Source organism: Ambystoma mexicanum, chromosome 10 (assembly GCF_040938575.1).
Source record: "Ambystoma mexicanum isolate Mex_15411 chromosome 10, UKY_AmexF1_1, whole genome shotgun sequence".
In the NCBI taxonomy this organism is placed as follows: Eukaryota; Metazoa; Chordata; class Amphibia; order Caudata; family Ambystomatidae; genus Ambystoma; species Ambystoma mexicanum.
In genome coordinates this window covers 335,245,043-335,263,061 of record NC_090932.1, presented here as the reverse complement: position 1 = coordinate 335,263,061, position 18,019 = coordinate 335,245,043, and the positions used below count along the sequence as shown (strand labels likewise).

The following is an 18,019-nucleotide window of genomic DNA, read 5'->3' as shown; positions in this document are numbered from 1 at the left end:
TGCTCAGTCTTCTGTGTGCCCGCCTTGTCCTCTGCCGCATTCTGTTTCGCTCCTCTGGCTCAGCTCTCACCCTTCCATAATCCTTGCCGCCAAATCGCTTCTCAGGAGGGGGTGGGGGGCGGCTGCAATTTCACCCTGTCGTATGCCTAGTGCTGAGTGCCCTCACCCTATATCACGCCTTCACTGGCCTTGAGGACCCACGGGCTGCTCTTCAGTGCCTGCCCTCACTCCTACTCATAGTGCTCCTTTCTTTTTCTTCCGTGTTGGTCCACCGGCCCTTTTCTCTGCTGTCTCCTCACACCGGCACTACAGGAAGGCCTCTCTCATTCCGGCCCCAGCTTCAATGACCGCTATGTTCACCCGCCATTTTCCAGCAGCCCGGAGGAGGATGGTAGCCTCTCTGGATTCTCACCCTCCACCTCTTAAATTTCCATTTCCCTGCTGTATTCTTAACTCCACACAGTATCAGGGAGTTCTCTTTCCTTCTTCGTTTAATTCGTTTATTGGGAAGTGCTCTTAATCATCTCTTCTGTTCCCCTCGGACTGCGTAGATACGCTTCAGACAGCCATTGCCCTCTGCGCCCCCCTGGCGGTCTCCTTAAATGCTCCTTTTGTCATCCCCAGAGTGAAGTTGGGGTTGTCGAACATTGGGGTAAAGGGAGATGGTATTGACGATAGATGCCCTTTCTTGAGTCTCCTGTCCCAGATATCATACGTAGTGCGAAGGACCCTACTTCAGCGAGCATTCGGAGGTCTCTCACTGCAACCAGAGCAAGCCAGTCAGGGGAATTCCTGCTACCGGCCAGTCCATGCTAGCCCATATTTTGGCAGTACATCCCGAGAACCATTCCCTGACCACCCTGAGTTGGGCCGCTTAATAGTACAGATATATATTAGGGAGCCCTATTCCACCCCTGTGTCTGGGGGACCTCACTACGTCCATAGCTACTCTTGGGCGTTTGTTTTGCCAAATTAATCTGGAGATTAGTGTGTTCAGAGTTTTTAAGAACACGCTCTGGATAGATATCAGCAGCGTGTGAAACCTGTACAATATCCTCAGGAGAGTCACCATCTTCACTGTGTTTATACGTCCCATCCGGCTACCCTGCTCGTCAGTTTAATGCCTAAGTATGCTAAGATATCCTCTGCTACCCGGAATGTGGAGCACATCTGTATGACTGGCCATTTCCTGTGAGAGTCCTATTTTTAGCATTTCAGACTTCCCCATGTTTATTTTTAAGCCTGATAGCCCTTCCTGTTCTTTAAGGGTGGTTACCAGGGCGGGTATCGACTTCTCCGGCTCTATTAGTGCTATTAACATGTTGTCTGCATATGCTGCTGTTTTGTTTCTCTCCCCCCCCCAAAGGGGACCCCCCCTAATGGCCTGGTTCTGCCTTATTGCCGCTAATAGGGGTTCTAGGTAAATAGCATACAGGTGTGGGGATAGGGGGCACCTCTGTCTCGTCCCTCGTTCTATAGAGACTGCATCTGAAATTTGGTTGTTTACTACCAAGCAGATCGACTGGGTGCTAAAGCTTGCTCTGACCATTTGTATATATTTAGGTCCAAAGTCCATTTGGCCCATCGTCTGAAACAGATACGGCCACTCCACTCTATAAAAAGCTTTCTCAGCGTCCAGCGAGATGATTGTGGCCGGTATATGTTTCATTTCTAGTTTTTCTAGGAGGTGGATCACCCTTCTGTTGTTAACCCATGTTTGCGTCCCTTTAATAATACCCGACTGATCTTGTCCTATGATCCCAGGGAGAACCTCCTTTACTCTCTCGGCTAGTAGCCCAGTGTACATGTTTGCATCTATATTCAATAGCGCAATGGGCATACATGATCCACAATTTGTGGGGTCTTTATTCAGTTTCCTGAAAAGGACTACCTTTGCTTCTGTCATGGAGTTTGTTTACCCTGCCCCCTCCCTGAACTAATTCAACAGCTGTGCCAAGAATCCGTTAACCTCTTTACAGTAGACTTTATAGAATCCCCCAGTAAAGGTGTCCGGCCCCGGGGCTCTATTGCTCGGCAGGTTTTTTATCACCCGTTCCACCTCCTCTTCTTTTATTTCCCGGTCAAGGCTCTCCTTCTCTTCTAACGTCATCTTTGTAAATTCTATATTTCCCAGGAATGCCTGTATCTTTTGTATATCGGGTTTGCCCGTAGAGTCCAGCTCCTTGTAATCTGCCATAAAGGCCTGGGTTACTCCACTTGATTCAGTTGTTAGCCCGCCGTCTGCTAGCATTATTCCCTCTATGTACCGCTGACTGTTGTTGTTTTAGAAGCCTGGCTATCATTTTGTCTGTCTTATTTGCACGCACATAGTGTCTTTGTTTAAGGCTTAATAGGGCGCTTTCCGCCTTTGATGTTTTTAGAAGACGTAGCTGTCTCTGTGCCTCCTTGACTTTGTTGTAGTTCTCATTAGACTTCTGGCCTGCTAATGAACATTGTGCCTGCATCAGTGCATCCTCTAGTTCTTTCTCTAGTCTGTTTCTTTCTTTTTGCCTTTGGGCCTTTAAAGAGATCATCTCTCCCCTCAGCAGCGCCTTGAAGGCATCCCATACACTCCTCAATGGGGCCCCCGCAATATTTTTCAAAGTGAAATATTCCAGTATTTTACCCCTCACCTTTTCTCGTGTTACCGGATCCCTCAATATGTCACTTGGTAGCCTCCATGACCATAGTGGACTCTTTGGTTTTAGCTCCCCTAGAGATATGAGGCATGGCTCTATCGGGCCAAGTTCTATGTTTTTTAGTGAGCCCAGTATCTCGGGGGGGTCCCCCATGTCTAATCTATTCTTGAATATGTCCGGTGCACATGCGAGAAGCAAGTATACCCCGTCTCCTGTGCCTTCTTCATCCCTTCCATTCTGTCTCAAACCTCCGAGGGTTGTGCCCCCTTGTGGCTTTTCTGCCCACTCCTATCGATCTCTGTGTCCCAGGTCATGTTGAAGTCCCCTGGAATTATTAGTTCCCCAACCACAAATTGCTTTTGTTTCCCCAGGACTTGCTTCAGAAATGAGACTTGGCCTGTGTTTGGGGTGTATATGGCCCCTATGGTGATCGCTCTCTTTCCTATATGCGCCTGGATAAATATGAATCTCTAATTCTGGTCTACCAGAGCATTCGTTATTTTTGTGCCCAGTGTATTCTTGGGGCCTATCATTACACCCACTGTCTTATTGCTAGCATTTGCCTGGTACAATTGTGAATATTGCTGTAATTGTATTTCATTCCTGTCTTTCTTTGTGTGTCTACTGTAGTAGGAATATGTCTGCATTTTGTTTCTTTATCTGCGTTTGGACCCGTTTCCGTTTGTCCTGCACTTCCGTCACAGATCTAGGTGTGCCTTATGTGTCCTTCCCTTTTCATCCCTCTGCCTATTTGAGTTTGGTTCCTCTTGCCCCCCTCCCTCCTACCCCTCCACCTCCCTGCCCCGGGTCTGACTCGGTATCCGAGGACACTTCCCACTTGGTGGGCACTGACCCATTTTTCACCCGGGCCCCTAGTTTATCTAGGCTGTTCGATTCGAAGTGGTGCCTCTTCTCCTCCCTTCCGGGCCACCCTGTTGCAGGTTCAACTCTACTGTTCATACGTGTGTCTGTTTGGGGGCCTCTCTATTCCCCCGCTTATTCAATTTCATCCAGGTGTTTACCCTTGGTGGACCCCACTCCCGCCTTGGGTCTCTTCTCCTTCATTTCCTGGGTCGGGGGCCTTTCAATTTCTCTCATCTTTTCCCATGGACAGTGGACCATTCCCAGGGTGTAGGTTCCTGCCTGCGTCTTTCGCTTATTCTCTCATCGGCGACTGTCTCCTTTGTTTCCATCCCTAGAACTGCCAATCCTTCGTCATAGGTTGTCACTCTTTGTTGTCTCCCCTCCCAGGGGAATATCAGTCCGAAGGTAAATATCCATTTATATGGGACTTTTTTTTCTTGCAGTTTTGTGGTCACCGGGCCCATCGCTCTCCTTTTCTGAAGATCTTGGAATAGGCTGACCTCCGAACCATTTATTGTTATTGTCTCTTGTCCCCTTGCGGCTTTCAGTATTTTCTCCTTCTCTTTGTACGAAGCCAGCGCTGCTAAGACATCTCTGGGCCTGTTCCCTTCTCCACTCCTCTTCAGGCCCACTCTGTGTACCCGGTCTATTCTTATTTTCTCTGGGGTGGTTCCTGCTAGCAGGGTGGCGAAGCATTGTTGAATTGTGCTCTTCAGCTCCCCATCTGAGGTCGCCTCCGCCAGGCCTTTGATCCTGATGTTAGAGTGCCTCGAACAATTTTCTAAATCCTCTGAATCTCAAGGTTTTGTGTGGCAGCGGCTATCTGTTCCATTAATTCTGAGTTCTGGCGCACCTCCTTTTCCATTTCCGACAACCCTTGCTAGATCCACTCTGCTTCCCAGGGAGTTGATATCATCCCTAATTTCTTTTAGTGCTTCCTTTAAATCCTCTTTCAGGCCTCCGATCTGTTGCTGAAAGGAGGCCTTCATTCTCCCTCCATGCCCATTAGGCACTTTTGTAGATCTTCTTTGTTTAGGGCCATGGCCTGTGTCCCCTGTGTGTCTTCTTCGTCCTGCTCCACCTGGCATGGCTGCTCTTCCTGCGTTGGTTCCACCGGTTCTTTGTGCCAGTATCTTTCTTATTGGCTCTTCTTTTGAGTTTTCTTAGAAGGCTGCAGGCCCAGGGATTGTTTCCCCTTTGTACCTGATATCTGCAAGTCGGGGGGCAGGATGTGCAAGCTCCCAGATCTGGGCTTCTACCTCACTCCCCTGTTGTTCCTTTCTTGAGAGATTGGTGTTTTCCTAACTTGTTGGCCTGTTCACTGCTTCTCCCCTCTCTCTGCCTGAGGTAGGGTCACTGCCCGCTTGACTGCTGCCCTCCGATCCCTTTTGACTGCACCTTCTGGTTGTGCCCTCTCAGGGGTCCCCAGGTCTTTATGTCCCAGAGCAATTATCAGCCTTTGTGTTATTCACTGGAAAGTGATTGTTGCTGGACCAAAGATAGATCTCCCCACTCCTGCACATGCTGTTGGCGTTATACGTTTATCTTGTTGGCTCATGTGGCCCTTGTACAGTACCTGCTGTGCCCCTGCATCACAGTGTCTTTTATACACCACTTACTGTGGGTTGCTGACTATTGGGGTCACTCTGTGCATCTGTTTTTTTTGGCAGTGCCCCTCTGGGTCTTCTCTTATCTTTCTCCCTTGCCGCTAGGCCTTGTTGTTTGCTGGCGCTGCATGGCCGCTGTCATGATGCCTGCCCCCAGAGCACCAGGACAGGCCCAGCACCCCCGGAAGCAGGCATCATGCCCTCGGGGAAAAAACCCAGCGGCCCCTCTTTGGACTTTGTCCTGGCGCCTTTGGCGCCAGGCTCATATTGGACATCAGTCCTGGCGCCAAAGGCGCCAGGCTCATAAAAGAAGGTGTTTGGTGCACTTACCTGACGCAGACCATGCTGCATAAAGCCTCAAGCCAAATGAGGCTTAGGAGGGACTACTTTATTAAAGGAACTATTTTACTTGGGTGGGGACCGTGGAAGAATACTTACCTGGAACTTCTTCCAAGGCTATTTAAACCACGCCCGGACTGCCACACGTGCTTCGCGTTGTTCTGCACCTAGCAGCTGGACGCTCACCGTGTCTGCTCCTGCATCCTGACTCCAGCCACGCCCGTCTGCATCCTGGGACACCTGTAAAGGAAGAAGAGAAGAGAAAAGGTGAAATAAGAACATTACCTGCTTTTATCCGAAATCCGGTACCATCACACTGACGATCCGAAAGGGAAGTCATTCATTTTAAAAGCACATCGCATTGCTCGCTGCAGCGCCTCGTTCCACTCACCTTCACGAGGCGCCTTCGTGCCCATCAGGACCATCTGCCGCATTTCTGCGCCTAAGGGAGAAAAGAGAAGAACAAAGGTGAGCTAGGGAACAGATTGAGGAAGGCCTGATTTTCCACCATAATACTTACCTGATTACTGTTGGAACAATCTCTCCTCACTTCGGGTCGGCGCCGCTTCTTCGGCTCTGCCGTACCCCGGCCCCTATGGGGAAAAAAGACACAAGCATTAGTTGGTGAATGCAAGGACACTAGGGAACCACCCATCAAAGACTCATCAGAGTTTACCTTCGGCGATTCCATTCCTCAACTTGGCATCTTCACTCAGCACCTGAAAAAGAGTAAACGGACAATGGTCAATTAAGGCTTGAACTTTACAACAGTATACTTACGGCATCTTACCGGAAAAGTCAAGCGAACTTGAACCCTTACCAATCCGAGATCCAGTGAAGTAACTGGATATCAACGCGCCCCTGCATCAGAAGCAGCATGGAGAGCTCGTCCTTCCAGACCCTAAGGTGAGACGCCACTGGGGATTGCAGAAGGGTTTTGAGGAGGGTGAGAGGGGGAAGTGGGAGGCCGACGCATTACCCCACAGACAGCTAATCCCCTATTTCCACCTACAGAAGGATACTTCTGCGAGCCAGACAAGCAAGATTTGGGGGTCCGGTCCAGTCTGTCTTCCGAGTCCTGCCCATCACTTTAGAAGAGGTCACAGCAGCTCAAACCAGGCCGGCTCCTCCGTGGGAGTCAGGTGAGCGTTACAGCCGCGTGTTGTTTGCGCGACCTATCCTATTTGCATATGCCTCCCTTCGCTGGGTGGGCTCCTCTTCTCTCCCTCTGTCACCCGCTCCCCTCCTTACCTCAGGGATCGTTAATGTCCAATCTTCCTTGGGGGGGGCCCTTTGTTTTGTCGGCTCCATCACCACTTCCCCTTTGGCATCTCTTTTGGCAGGACTTCCCTCTTCCAGGTCCCTTCATCTCTGCAATACGCGACTTCGCTGTTGCAGGGCTTCACTGTTGGTGGGGCTCCTCTTCCACCGGTCCCTCTTCTCACCGCTTCTCGGTAGGGAAATGCCGGTGGCTGGGCTCCTCCTCTCTGGCTTCCTCCTTATCGCATCTGTTGTCTGCCTCCAGTTACTCATTTCTGGTCTTGGCCGCCGATCTCAGCACGGCCCCTGGTCCGTTCCTCTTTGGGGGTCTATTCACCCCAGTCACGCGTTTTACTGACCACCGAGGGTATTCCGGGTTGTTCTTTTCCCTCTTTTTGCCTGTTAAGGTGGCGTGGCGTGGGGGTGGGCGGCTTTGTTGTATTTCTCCCCAGAGGGCTCCTCGTGTTAGCCGCTGCTTCTCCCTCCTCGTTCGCTTTCGGTGCGCACAACTGCCTGTCTCAGCGCAGCCTGGAGCGGTCCCTCTCCGGAGGTCTTTTAACGCTCGCCCTGTGATCTGCCGCCTTCCATGGGTGCTCTTGGCACTCACCGGGTGTCTTTCTCCTCCCCAGCTGCAGACATGCGTTTATGATAGCTTATATCCTGCTTATATTTCTCCTTTTTACAGGCCTGGCCGGGAGCTCCCGAGAGTGCACCCTCACTCCACGGTAGCCATCTTGGAATCCAACCTCTCATATTTTACAATCGGACTAGACATGGCTGATTGTGTCGGCAGATCCATGGCCACCTGTACGGTGGTAAGGTATCACTCCTGTAAGAAAAGGTCCGGATGTGCACACAGTGTGCAGGCTAAGATCTTGGACATGCCTTTTGATGGACAGAACCTGTTTGGGGTTCAAGCTGATGATGCCCTCCAGAAGTTTCAAAAAATAAAAGGTTACGGCAAAGTCCTTCGTTCTGGCTGTGCAACAAACGTCCACGCCTTTTGCGAGGGGTTGGGGTTTTCGTGCCTCAGCTTCCTCTATTCCAGTGATTTCGAGGCCAGGCAGCCCTGCGAAGACTGCAACGCAGAAGATTCCCAAGGGCAACTGGTAGAGGTGCTCCAGAGGAGGTGTGGCAGCAACCACTGTCCCCTAAGCACCACAAGGCACAAATCCTCCAATGCATGGGCTTTGCAGGTTATCTGAATGGGCTACTGTCTCCCTTTCATGTAATATCCCCTGGACCATCGCCCTCACTCCAACCCCTTGCCGCTGCACCCCCTTGGAGGAGGTCCGTCAGCTTCTCTCAAAGAGCGCAATAGAGCTGGTGCTTCACTCGGAACAGGGTAGTGGTTGGCATTCCACCTAATTTCTGGTGCTGAAGAAAGAAGGTTTGTGTCTAATACTGGATCTGTGGTTAGTGACTCTGTTCCTACGCAAGGACCAACTCAAGAGGGTTACGCATGCCCAGATTCTACAAGCCCACAACCCCTGCAGGACTAGTTGGTAACAATAGACCTTCAGGATGCCTATTTGTGTGTGTCCATTCATCGAAAGCACAGAAAGCACCTGAGGTTTGTAGAGGGTCAGCACCACTACCAGTTCAAAGTCATGCAGTTCGGTCTTTCTTCGGCTCCCACTGTTTTCAACAGGTTGCTAACAGAGGTGGCGGCTTGCCTCAGGAGGGAGGGCATTCATGTCTTCCCTACCTGGATGAGTGGCTCGTCTGAGCTTGCACACCAGATCTAGTGTTGGAGAACCTGCTCCACACATGCACTCTATTGCACAGATTGGGGGTTTTCCTGAGCATCAAAAAGGTTCATATTTCGCCATCCCTGTCCCTCTGATTTATCAGTGCAGTAGTGGACACTCACCTAGGCAGGGCATTACCGCTTGAGGGCCAAGTGGCAAACATCTTTCAAGAGGTCAATGTCCTGCAATCCCAGGAACAAGTCCCTAGCTCAGGCTTTCTGTGCCTTCTAGGCCTCATGGCCTCCTTCATCTAGTGGTTGCAGAGGTGAGGCTGTGCACAAGATAGCTTCAGTGGTTCCTCTGTTGCCAATAGTCACAATTTCAGGGTCACATGCAAGACTTTCTACAGTTGTCGAACAATGTGGCTCGGATCTTGTGCGGTGGGCCATGACAGACAACTTTCTGAGAGACGCGTTGTTTTGTCAAACCTGGCCCCAAGTGACGGTGGTCACCATTGTATCTCGGACAGGCACTGCGCTCACCTGTGTGAACTGACAGTGAGTGGACTGTGGTCTCCCTTGGAGTCTCTGGAACACATCTGGTTGCTGTAACTGAGGGCGATCAGGCTGGCCCTGGTGCCTTCCTCCTCTCTGTGTGAGGCAAGACTGAGCTGAACCTGACTGACAACACAACAGCGATGCACTACCTCTTGAGACTAGGTGGTGTGGGAGTCCTTGCTGCTATGCAGAGACGTTATATGACTGTGGTTCTGGGTTGTCTGACTTTGCGTGGAGAGCTCGGAATTCCTTGTAAATCAAGTTGCAGTGCTAACAGCACCCTCATCGCCCAGTAGAATAGATCCCACTGACTGGAAACAGGTTATGTCACTGATTATTTTAGGCGGGAGTGTTACTTGTCACACCCCCTCTGGGACAGGAAACGTAGGATTTCAGGAGCTACAGTGTAGACAGGAGGGACACGGCTAATACACTTCTACAAGAAGGAAAAATGCTATAATTCACCATTAGTTGCATTTAAGGTTCTTACCCATAACATGGAAGTTCCTAGTGTCTAAGAACACAGCGGATGATCCAGGCCCCGAACAATTACATAAAACGAAATGCTTGAGTGAATGCTGGATGCACTGGTTTCTGGCCACAAGAGACTGCGACCGGTGTGAGGAACAGGGATTGTAATGCATAAAGGAACTTCATAGCCTGCGTCACGTATGTTTTCCAGTTTAAAGGAAAAGACCTAAAAATGGAACAGAGCACATGATCCATTCACGTACGTCACATACATGCGTATGAGGACCCCTGGCTCTCTCATGGATGCCGTCGGGGGTCTTTTTAGCCACTGTGCTAAAAAGCTACCAGCGGACCTGTCCTGTCCGTGCTGTCTCGATGCGGAACCAGGTGAGAGCAGGGAGTGGGATCGGGGGCTAGTGCTCTCTATCCCAACATGGGCTCTGGAGAACAGTGTCTTCCTGACAGCTGCCCATCTGGCCGAAAGGGAGAATGTCACAGAGGATGCCTTCCGAAGATAGACTTTGGCCTCCCATGATTGGGAGCTAGGACAAAAAATTCTGGAGATTTTTTCCTTTTGGGGGGGCTTCTCAAGTAGATCCCTTTGCTTCTATTGTGAACAGGAAGTGCAAGTTTTTCTGCTCCAGGGAAGTTGCTTGTTGGGGAGCTCTGGGAGATATACAGAGGGTCGAATGGACATTCAACCTCCTTTATGCGTTCCTGCTGATCCTTGTCATTCAACTGGTTCTCAGGTGTTGCACCTGTTCAGAAGCATGTTGATTTTGATCACTCTGGACTGCGCCCAGAGGACGTGGTGTTCGGAGTTGCTGAACATAGGAGAGTTGAGTTGCTCCCTTAATCCGAGGGATGGGTGTTCCACCAGAAACTCAGCAGCCTGAACCTTCATGCTAGACTAGAGGCTGAGACACAAGGAGTAGGACATGTCATGCAATGCCCTTGATGTGCTCCTCTCAGCTCGGAGACCCTCAACAAAGATTGTGTTATGCTTGCACGTGTCGTATACTGATTGGTACCAGGAGAGGGATTTGAATTCTGTCCAATATCCCCAGTTTGTGATTTTTGCTGTCCTTGCTTGGGCCTGCAGATTGCCACTGTTAAGGGATACCTTGCAGCTATTTTGGTGTTTAATTGGGCCCCAGAACAGGGCTCGTTCTTCACAATCGCCACTGAATTGCAGTTCTTGCAGCATTTGATTAATGAGGTTCCTCAGTGCCAGGTTGGGGCTACGGCATGGGATTTAAATTTGGTTTTGACATTACTTACGGGAGCTCCATTTGGGCCCCTCCATTCCTGTTCTGTTAGATTGCTCGCCCTTAATGGGATATACCTGGTTGCCATCCCTTCCGCAAGATGGGTGAGTGAGCTGCAGGCGTTATCTGTTAAACTTCCTGATTTGATTATCTCCAAAGAGAAGGTGACGACGTGAGTGAGACCGTCTTTTTTCCAAAAGTGGTCTTGGATTATTATCACTCTGAAAAGATCCTTCTTCCTGTGTTTTTTCATCAGCCTCATCCTTCTAGGGTAGAGGAACGATTCCATCGGCTGGACCCTGTTGTGCGTGCCCTCATTTGCATCTCTCCCACAAGAGAGGCCATGAAAGATGCGGCTCATGCTGGCAGGGTTTTGACCAAGAAGTCCCTGTCAAGGTGGTCATTCTCTGCATCTCGAAATGCTGTGCTCTGGCTGGGAAGGATGTTCCTGAGGGTCTCAAAGATCTTTCTATCAGAGGAGTGGCTGCCACTTCTGCCCTGCAGAGGGGAGTCCCTGTACTTGACATCTTCAAGGCACCAACGTGGGAGTCTCTGCACATGTTTGCTAAGCATTACTGCTTGGATTCCCTTTCTGGACAGTTTCGGTATGGTGGTCCTCCAGAGGTTTCTGGTCTAGTTGGTGTCCTTGTTCTTCTCCCTCCTCCAAATTTTCATACTGCTTTGGCAGTCTATTATAGATGAGGTGTCTGTGGGAGGAAGGAATCCATTAGATGATGGATGTTCCTCCCTCGGATTCTTCATTGCCCCCCCCACTCCTGACCTGCCCTTCTTTGTGGATAGCCAGTTCACCAACCATTATGCGGCCCCTCTGCCTTGGAGTGCAAGGGAAAAGGGGTGTGATTGAGCTCACAGGGCAAGGGCCCACAAAATAGTCTGGCCCTGACGTTATGTCCAGCACGGAGAACGTAGAGGCGTCGGATGGAGATGAAGTGGAGCTGCACTGTGCCCCATAATGGCGGAAACATATCTGAAAAACAGCTGCGCTGTGGATAGGATATCGTAGATGATGAATCCATGGGAGGAACATCCATCAGAACGAACATTATCGAGATTTGTTCATCCAGTTTTGAAAAGTTATATACGAGCTGCTATGTGTATAAATGTAACCCTACACCTGACTGTGTTGGTCCTGGCTGCTTTTGAGAGTTAGGTGAAGGTCCTTCTGACCTGAGTCCTGCCAGACAAAGTGACTTGTTGGGGGTTTGGGTGGGGGACGGGGGTTCTCAGTGTCTAACACATGCTACACCACATGCTCATTATTACATTATTACAACCCAGGTCTGAAACGTGCATTTATAAGTGTATACCCTAAACCGGAGTATTGCTCAACTCACACACATTTGTCTGTTGCAAAATTCAGTGCTTCCTGATGAATTTCGGGATGATTTCTTCATTATGAATTTGTCTTTGATATTTAGTGGCTTGAGTCGATCTCTGTTTCTTTAAGTTTTAAGAGTGTTTTGCACACTGTTCTTTAGGGTGCAGAGGAAGCTTCTTCGAAGTTCTTGTATTGTGATATGAGAATAATTCAACGCTAAATGCTTTTCTATGTGTCTGAGGAAAAGAACAATGATGAGTTTTGGTCTGTTCATGGTTTGCTTTTCTCACGTATATGTTGAAATCTCACTCTTTAGTGAATACTGCACTTTGATCATTTGAAGGGTAATCTGGTTATGATGGGAACATTAATTGAGTGTTTTTGAAAATTGATGGTGCAGAGCTTTTAATTTAGTTGGTCTGCAATCTTTTATAGTGTATTCTGAAAGCACACATTCTATTTCATTGTGGCTCACACAGTTACTACTTGTGCATCGATATATAGGTCTAGATCCCAGATTGCTGTTTAGAACCCCTCCTAGCGTTGGAAAGCCTGGCCAATTCAGTTTTCTGTTGTTAAATTTTTCTTTTAAAAATAATTAATTAGTTCTTTTATATCTCATGTCATGCCGGAGCCCAGCCTCTAAGCACGGGACCGGGTATCAAACCCATACTGCACTGCATTGTCTTGTTTCCAATGCAAGTGTGCCGCCCCTGTCGGATCCCCCAGCCCATTGTTAGAGTTCCAAATAAAAAAAATCTTTTACTCTCTCTGTAAATGGATTTGGCTATGTCTGTGAAAGTCATGGTGGTATACAATTGGTGTAGTTGCTACATCTATTGGTGGTTGCCAACCAATGACAACTCTCTTTCCGCTCCTCCTAGGCTTAGGGAGTTGTACTGCACCCAGGTATGGATTTAATTGATTATTTCATTCTGAATTGTGTAGTCTGCCTTAGTGCTCAATCTACACTGAAGTGTGAAGTGCAAGAGTCTGCATAATAATGAACCTGTTGTACTTGATACATTATTGAGGATGGGTTTGTGGTGCTTATTACTTTTGCTACCTGTCCAAGCTGTGACAAAACAATTGACTGATGCATCAAGAATGATGAAGACTACCGACAGGTCAAGATTCATCATGAGGCATATTTCTCTTTTTGGTCAGTCGAAGAAAGATTAAATGGAGAATTAATTTTGTATGAAACCTGATTTTCAATTATCCTCTAGCATACATTTCAGTGAAACATGTAGTTTACTTTATAATTGATTTCTCTTGTGTTTGAAGGGGACCCTGGTTATGGGTGTCAAGTGGTGGTTTCTTTTTTTTCAAAGTAGTGTAGTTGTGATCTTTAGTGGGATTGAGACAACACATTCATGAAAAAGGTGTTGTTTAACTTAGTGATCTGATATGATATAAATCATTTATAATACGCCTGTACACAAGTGTTTCTAGGCACGATCATTTGTGTTAGTTTGCCCACATCCCAACAAACTATTAGCGGTTTTCAAAGGTATTGACTTAATACAACGATCCACAACACAGACTCCTGCATTCCTTAACATGCTTTCTGTAAAATATACTTTCATACTTCCTGTTTTGTATCAGAGGAGATTTTCAGCTTGTCAGTTTACTTTACTTATTTTAAGTACTGATGTAACCTATGTTGTCACAAGTCTCTTGCAATTTCCTGCTTGGTAATCTCTTTCACAAATTTGGAATGGGAATTAAATTGGATATAGGAAAAACTGCTTGCCAAAAAATATTGTACTTTTAAACTGTAGTGTCCTTTCCATTACTAATTCTCAAACATAATCTTTTATTTATTTTCGGGCGGGGTATTTATAAACACTGATGTATATTGTAGACATTTATATAGTTACTGAACATGTGTACCAGATGGTGCATGGTTACAAAGAGAATAAAGGGTTTGTATTTAAGTTATAAAGGTCCATACATAGTTGGGTGAAATGCACTCTGTGAGGAGCCAGGAATGAGACACAGACCCAGAAGGCTTATTAAATCAAAAAGGGGTTGGGAAATGCCTCACTAAACCTAATCTGGGAGGTATTTCCATACCTTAACCAAAATCTAAGGGGTCTATCCTTTGTCAAGATGGTCCAAAGCAAAAATATGTCCATTTGTCCGAAATCCTATCCTGTCCCTCACACTCTAAAACTACCTCCAAGGTGCAAAGGATATTGTCTATGGTTTTCAAAGTGCACACAAGTTCATATCCAACACAAAGGTATAAATCCAACCAAAAAGTTCTAAGTGGACAATGTTCACAGTTCCAGGGAATGGCTCCTTATCCCAGATTCCTTTTTACCAATACGAAAAGATCAAACAAAGAATAACCAGGGTTTATGTAACGCAAGTGGATAACTGCCTCCTCTTTGTGTGTTCACAGTTCTCAGGGAAATGGCTCCCTTCCCCAGGTTTCTTTTCACATTCAAGATAGTTCACAATCCTAAGGGCATGTGTCCTCCTTGGCATTCTCTTTTCACTGTATTACAATTTGGGTGCAGGTCCCAGACTGGCAAGTCACCTAGCATACTCCACTGCCAGGCCCTTTTCCACATTTACAACAATTCAAACCCTAAAGGGCATGGATCGTCCTTGAGGTTCTTCTGTTACTGTGATATATTACACACACTTGACTTTGCCTGGTATACTCTCCTGCCAGGACTTCGGTGCAGTTATTTTTCCTTTTATCCATGTAATGATATTTGTGCAATGTTGGCCTATCGAACCTTGTTTGATTCACTATTCTCACACATTGGGTCTCTGCCCCTTTTCCAAGACCATTCGCATTTACCTTGCTTTCTCTACTTCTATATGGGTTCAGCAACCCATTCGTAGCATGGTTCACAAATATGTTAATCTTTTCACAGGCTTCACTTTGCGTGTCTCGCGTTACTTTCATGAAACGGCACACACTTTCAGGTAACCCAGCCGTCTTCCCTGGTTTTATCGGGTACTTCAAGTGTCTCTAGTGTTTCCCTTCTATTCCTTTCAGTTTGCTGGCTCAGCGTACATCCCGTTAGCCACTGTGCCTTCACTGTGTCCCTCTCTACTGTGCCTGGTTCCCGCTGTCTTGCGTTCTTGGCTCACTATAATGGGATGGGGGCTGCGGGGGTGCCCCCTGCTTCCAGGGCATTGGAAGAGGGGGACTTTAAAAAATAAAAACAGAGTAAGGGACCCTGCGGCATCAGTTTGTTACGGCCTCGGTCAAATCATACCAATCCGAGGGAACAGCCCTAAAGGGGAATGGGGGCATGTGACTTTCTCCAATGATGTTGTGCCACCCCCCTGAGGGTCGCCTCCCCCATCCCATGCGGTCCTTCCTTAAATAGCCACCCCAGGTTCAGGATTAGGTAGCGGCCTCCTTCCACTGGTCACATGGGCAGAAGCTACCTCCGCGAAAGGATTGATGACATCATCAGATTCATCACAATTCCTAAATTGAGGTTAGTGAGGTACAAGAAGTAGTAGGCCAAGGCAAAGTGGATGGGAAAGGCTTATGGGGCAAGAGTCTACCCTCATGGGTTGATAAAAGGCATGCATATTTTAATTTATACAGCCTTTTTACGGAGAGGATTTCAATCCCATAAATTAATAATAGAAATGTACATATGGGATGGATATACTGATAAGTGAATAATCTTTTTTATTCATCAGTTTTGCCAATTATTCAACAATTCTTCTTTAAAATTATGAAAACATGTTTCTAAATTTGTGTCTAGGCTTTGTGTACAGAAAAGGACTTGAAAGAAATGGGAATACCGTTGGGACCAAGGAAGAAGATTCTGAACTATACAAAGAATCATAGTATCATGCAGGTAGGCCCAGTGAAATGTTTTTGCAATTTGCATTGGTTTGGAAAAGGTAATGTTCTGCTTACTGTTAATTTATGGAAAATTGAGAAAATATCTAACTGTAAGATTTTGAAAATTATGTAAACATTTTTCAAAAGAAAGTGCTGATGACTTATTTTGGCTGAGCACACTGATCTACTAACAAAAACTACATGATGTGCACATGATGTGCGCAAAGCTAAACCACAAAAATGGAAGCATAATTCTACTGCTCCCAAAGGCAACTCCTTGTCCGTCTATAATGTATTGTATCGTCTCACTTCGGTGAGTGCTGCATTGGCCTGCTAAGACCCTCTTGGGCCGAATTCCTGGTGCCCCAGACCCTTTCTAACCCTGTGCCCAGGCCGCTTCCACCCCGTTTCAGCCCTCCCTTCCCTAGACCTCTCCCTTCCGTGTTTGTCCCTCCTCCCTCCTCCCCTGATTGGCCGGACCGCTTCCTCCTTGGCCCTGATTGGCTCACGAGCACACAGCAACAGAGCCTACCGGCCCGCGCTCGACTCGTGTAGGCCACTTTGTTCCTGCACTTCGGTGAGTGCTGCATTGGACTGCTAAGACCCTCTTGGGCCGAATTCCTGGTGCCCCAGACCCTTTCTAACCCTGTGCCCAGCCCGCTTCCACCCCGTTTCAGCCCTCCCTTCCCTAGACCTCTCCCTTCCGTGTTTGTCCCTCCTCCCCTGATTGGCCGGACCGCTTCCTCCTTGGCCCTGATTGGCTCACGAGCACACAGCAACAGAGCCTACTGGCCCGCGCTCGACTCGTGTAGGCCACTTTGTTCCTGCACTTCGGTGAGTGCTGTATTGGCCTGCTAAGACCCTCTTGGGCCGAATTCCTGGTGCCCCAGACCCTTTCTAACCCTGTGCCCAGCCCGCTTCCACCCCGTTTCAGCCCTCCCTTCCCTAGACCCTCTCCCTTCCGTGTTTGTCCCTCCTCCCTCCTCCCCTGATTGGCCGGACCGCTTCCTCCTTGGCCCTGATTGGCTCACGAGCACACAGCAACAGAGCCTACCGGCCCGCGCTCGACTCGTGTAGGCCACTTTGTTCCTGAACTTCGGTGAGTGCTGCATTGGCCTGCTAAGACCCTCTTGGGCCGAATTCCTGGTGCCCCAGACCCTTTCTAACCCTGTGCCCAGCCCGCTTCCACCCCGTTTCAGCCCTCCCTTCCCTAGACCCTCTCCCTTCCGTGTTTGTCCCTCCTCCCGCCTCCCCTGATTGGCCGGACCGCTTCCTCCTTGGCCCTGATTGGCTCACGAGCACACAGCAACAGAGCCTACCGGCCCGTGCTCTCCTCCCTGCCGCTCCTGCGTCCTGGTCCGCCTCCCGACCCGCCCACAACCCTTCCGATTGGCCATCCGGCCTCCTTTCCCAGGCCATTACTGCAGCTCCCAAGGCAGCCCTCTGCCTGGCAGCCCTACGGCGAAGGACCCGAGGCAAAGGACGACTCCAGATCGTATCTGCAGGTATCCACAGGAGAAGCAAGAAGCCAACAAGTAAGTGTGGCAAGGGCAGGGCCAGAAGCAACTACTTCAGGCCATACTACCCTACCACTCCTCTAACGCAGCATCAACAATGTAATTATTGCGCCCAATAACCTCCCTGAGAAAGTTGAATTGAGAAGTGTCCCCAATTGCATATAGAAATATTCCCATTTGCATTTATAAGTGTACCCAATTGCATTTATAAGTGTACCCAATTGCATTTAGAAGTATTCCCAATTGCATTTATAAGTGTACCCAATTGCATTTAGAAGTGTACCCAATTGCATTTAGAAGTATTCCCAGTTGCATTTACAAGTTGCGCCCAATAACTTCCATGAGAAAGTTGAATTGAGAAGTGTCCCCAATTGCATATAGAAATATTCCCATTTGCATTTATAAGTGTACCCAATTGCATTTAGAAGTGTACGCAATTGCATGTAGTAATAGCACCTGATAGCCTCTCTGAGAAAGAAGATTTAGGATTGTTCCCACTCACATTCTAGAAGAGTACCCAACAACCTCTCTGAGAAAGTTGAATTTAGAACTGCTCCCTCCTCCATTAGAACTGCTCCCACCTGCATTTATAAGTGTACCCAATTGCATTTAGAAGTGTACGCAATTGCATGTAGTAA

General features: G+C 48.2%; 1 protein-coding gene across 3 annotated transcripts in view; it reads left to right on the top strand.

The window, feature by feature from the left end:
• DDHD2 (DDHD domain containing 2) overlaps positions 1 to 18,019 on the top strand; it is a 2,155,663-nt gene that overhangs the window by 1,520,676 nt on the left and 616,968 nt on the right. For all 3 annotated transcript variants that reach the window (XM_069617940.1, XM_069617939.1, XM_069617938.1), the window contains exon 11: positions 15,782 to 15,877. In XM_069617940.1, the coding sequence (XP_069474041.1) occupies positions 15,782 to 15,877 (96 nt within the window). The remainder of the gene's footprint in view (positions 1 to 15,781; positions 15,878 to 18,019) is intronic.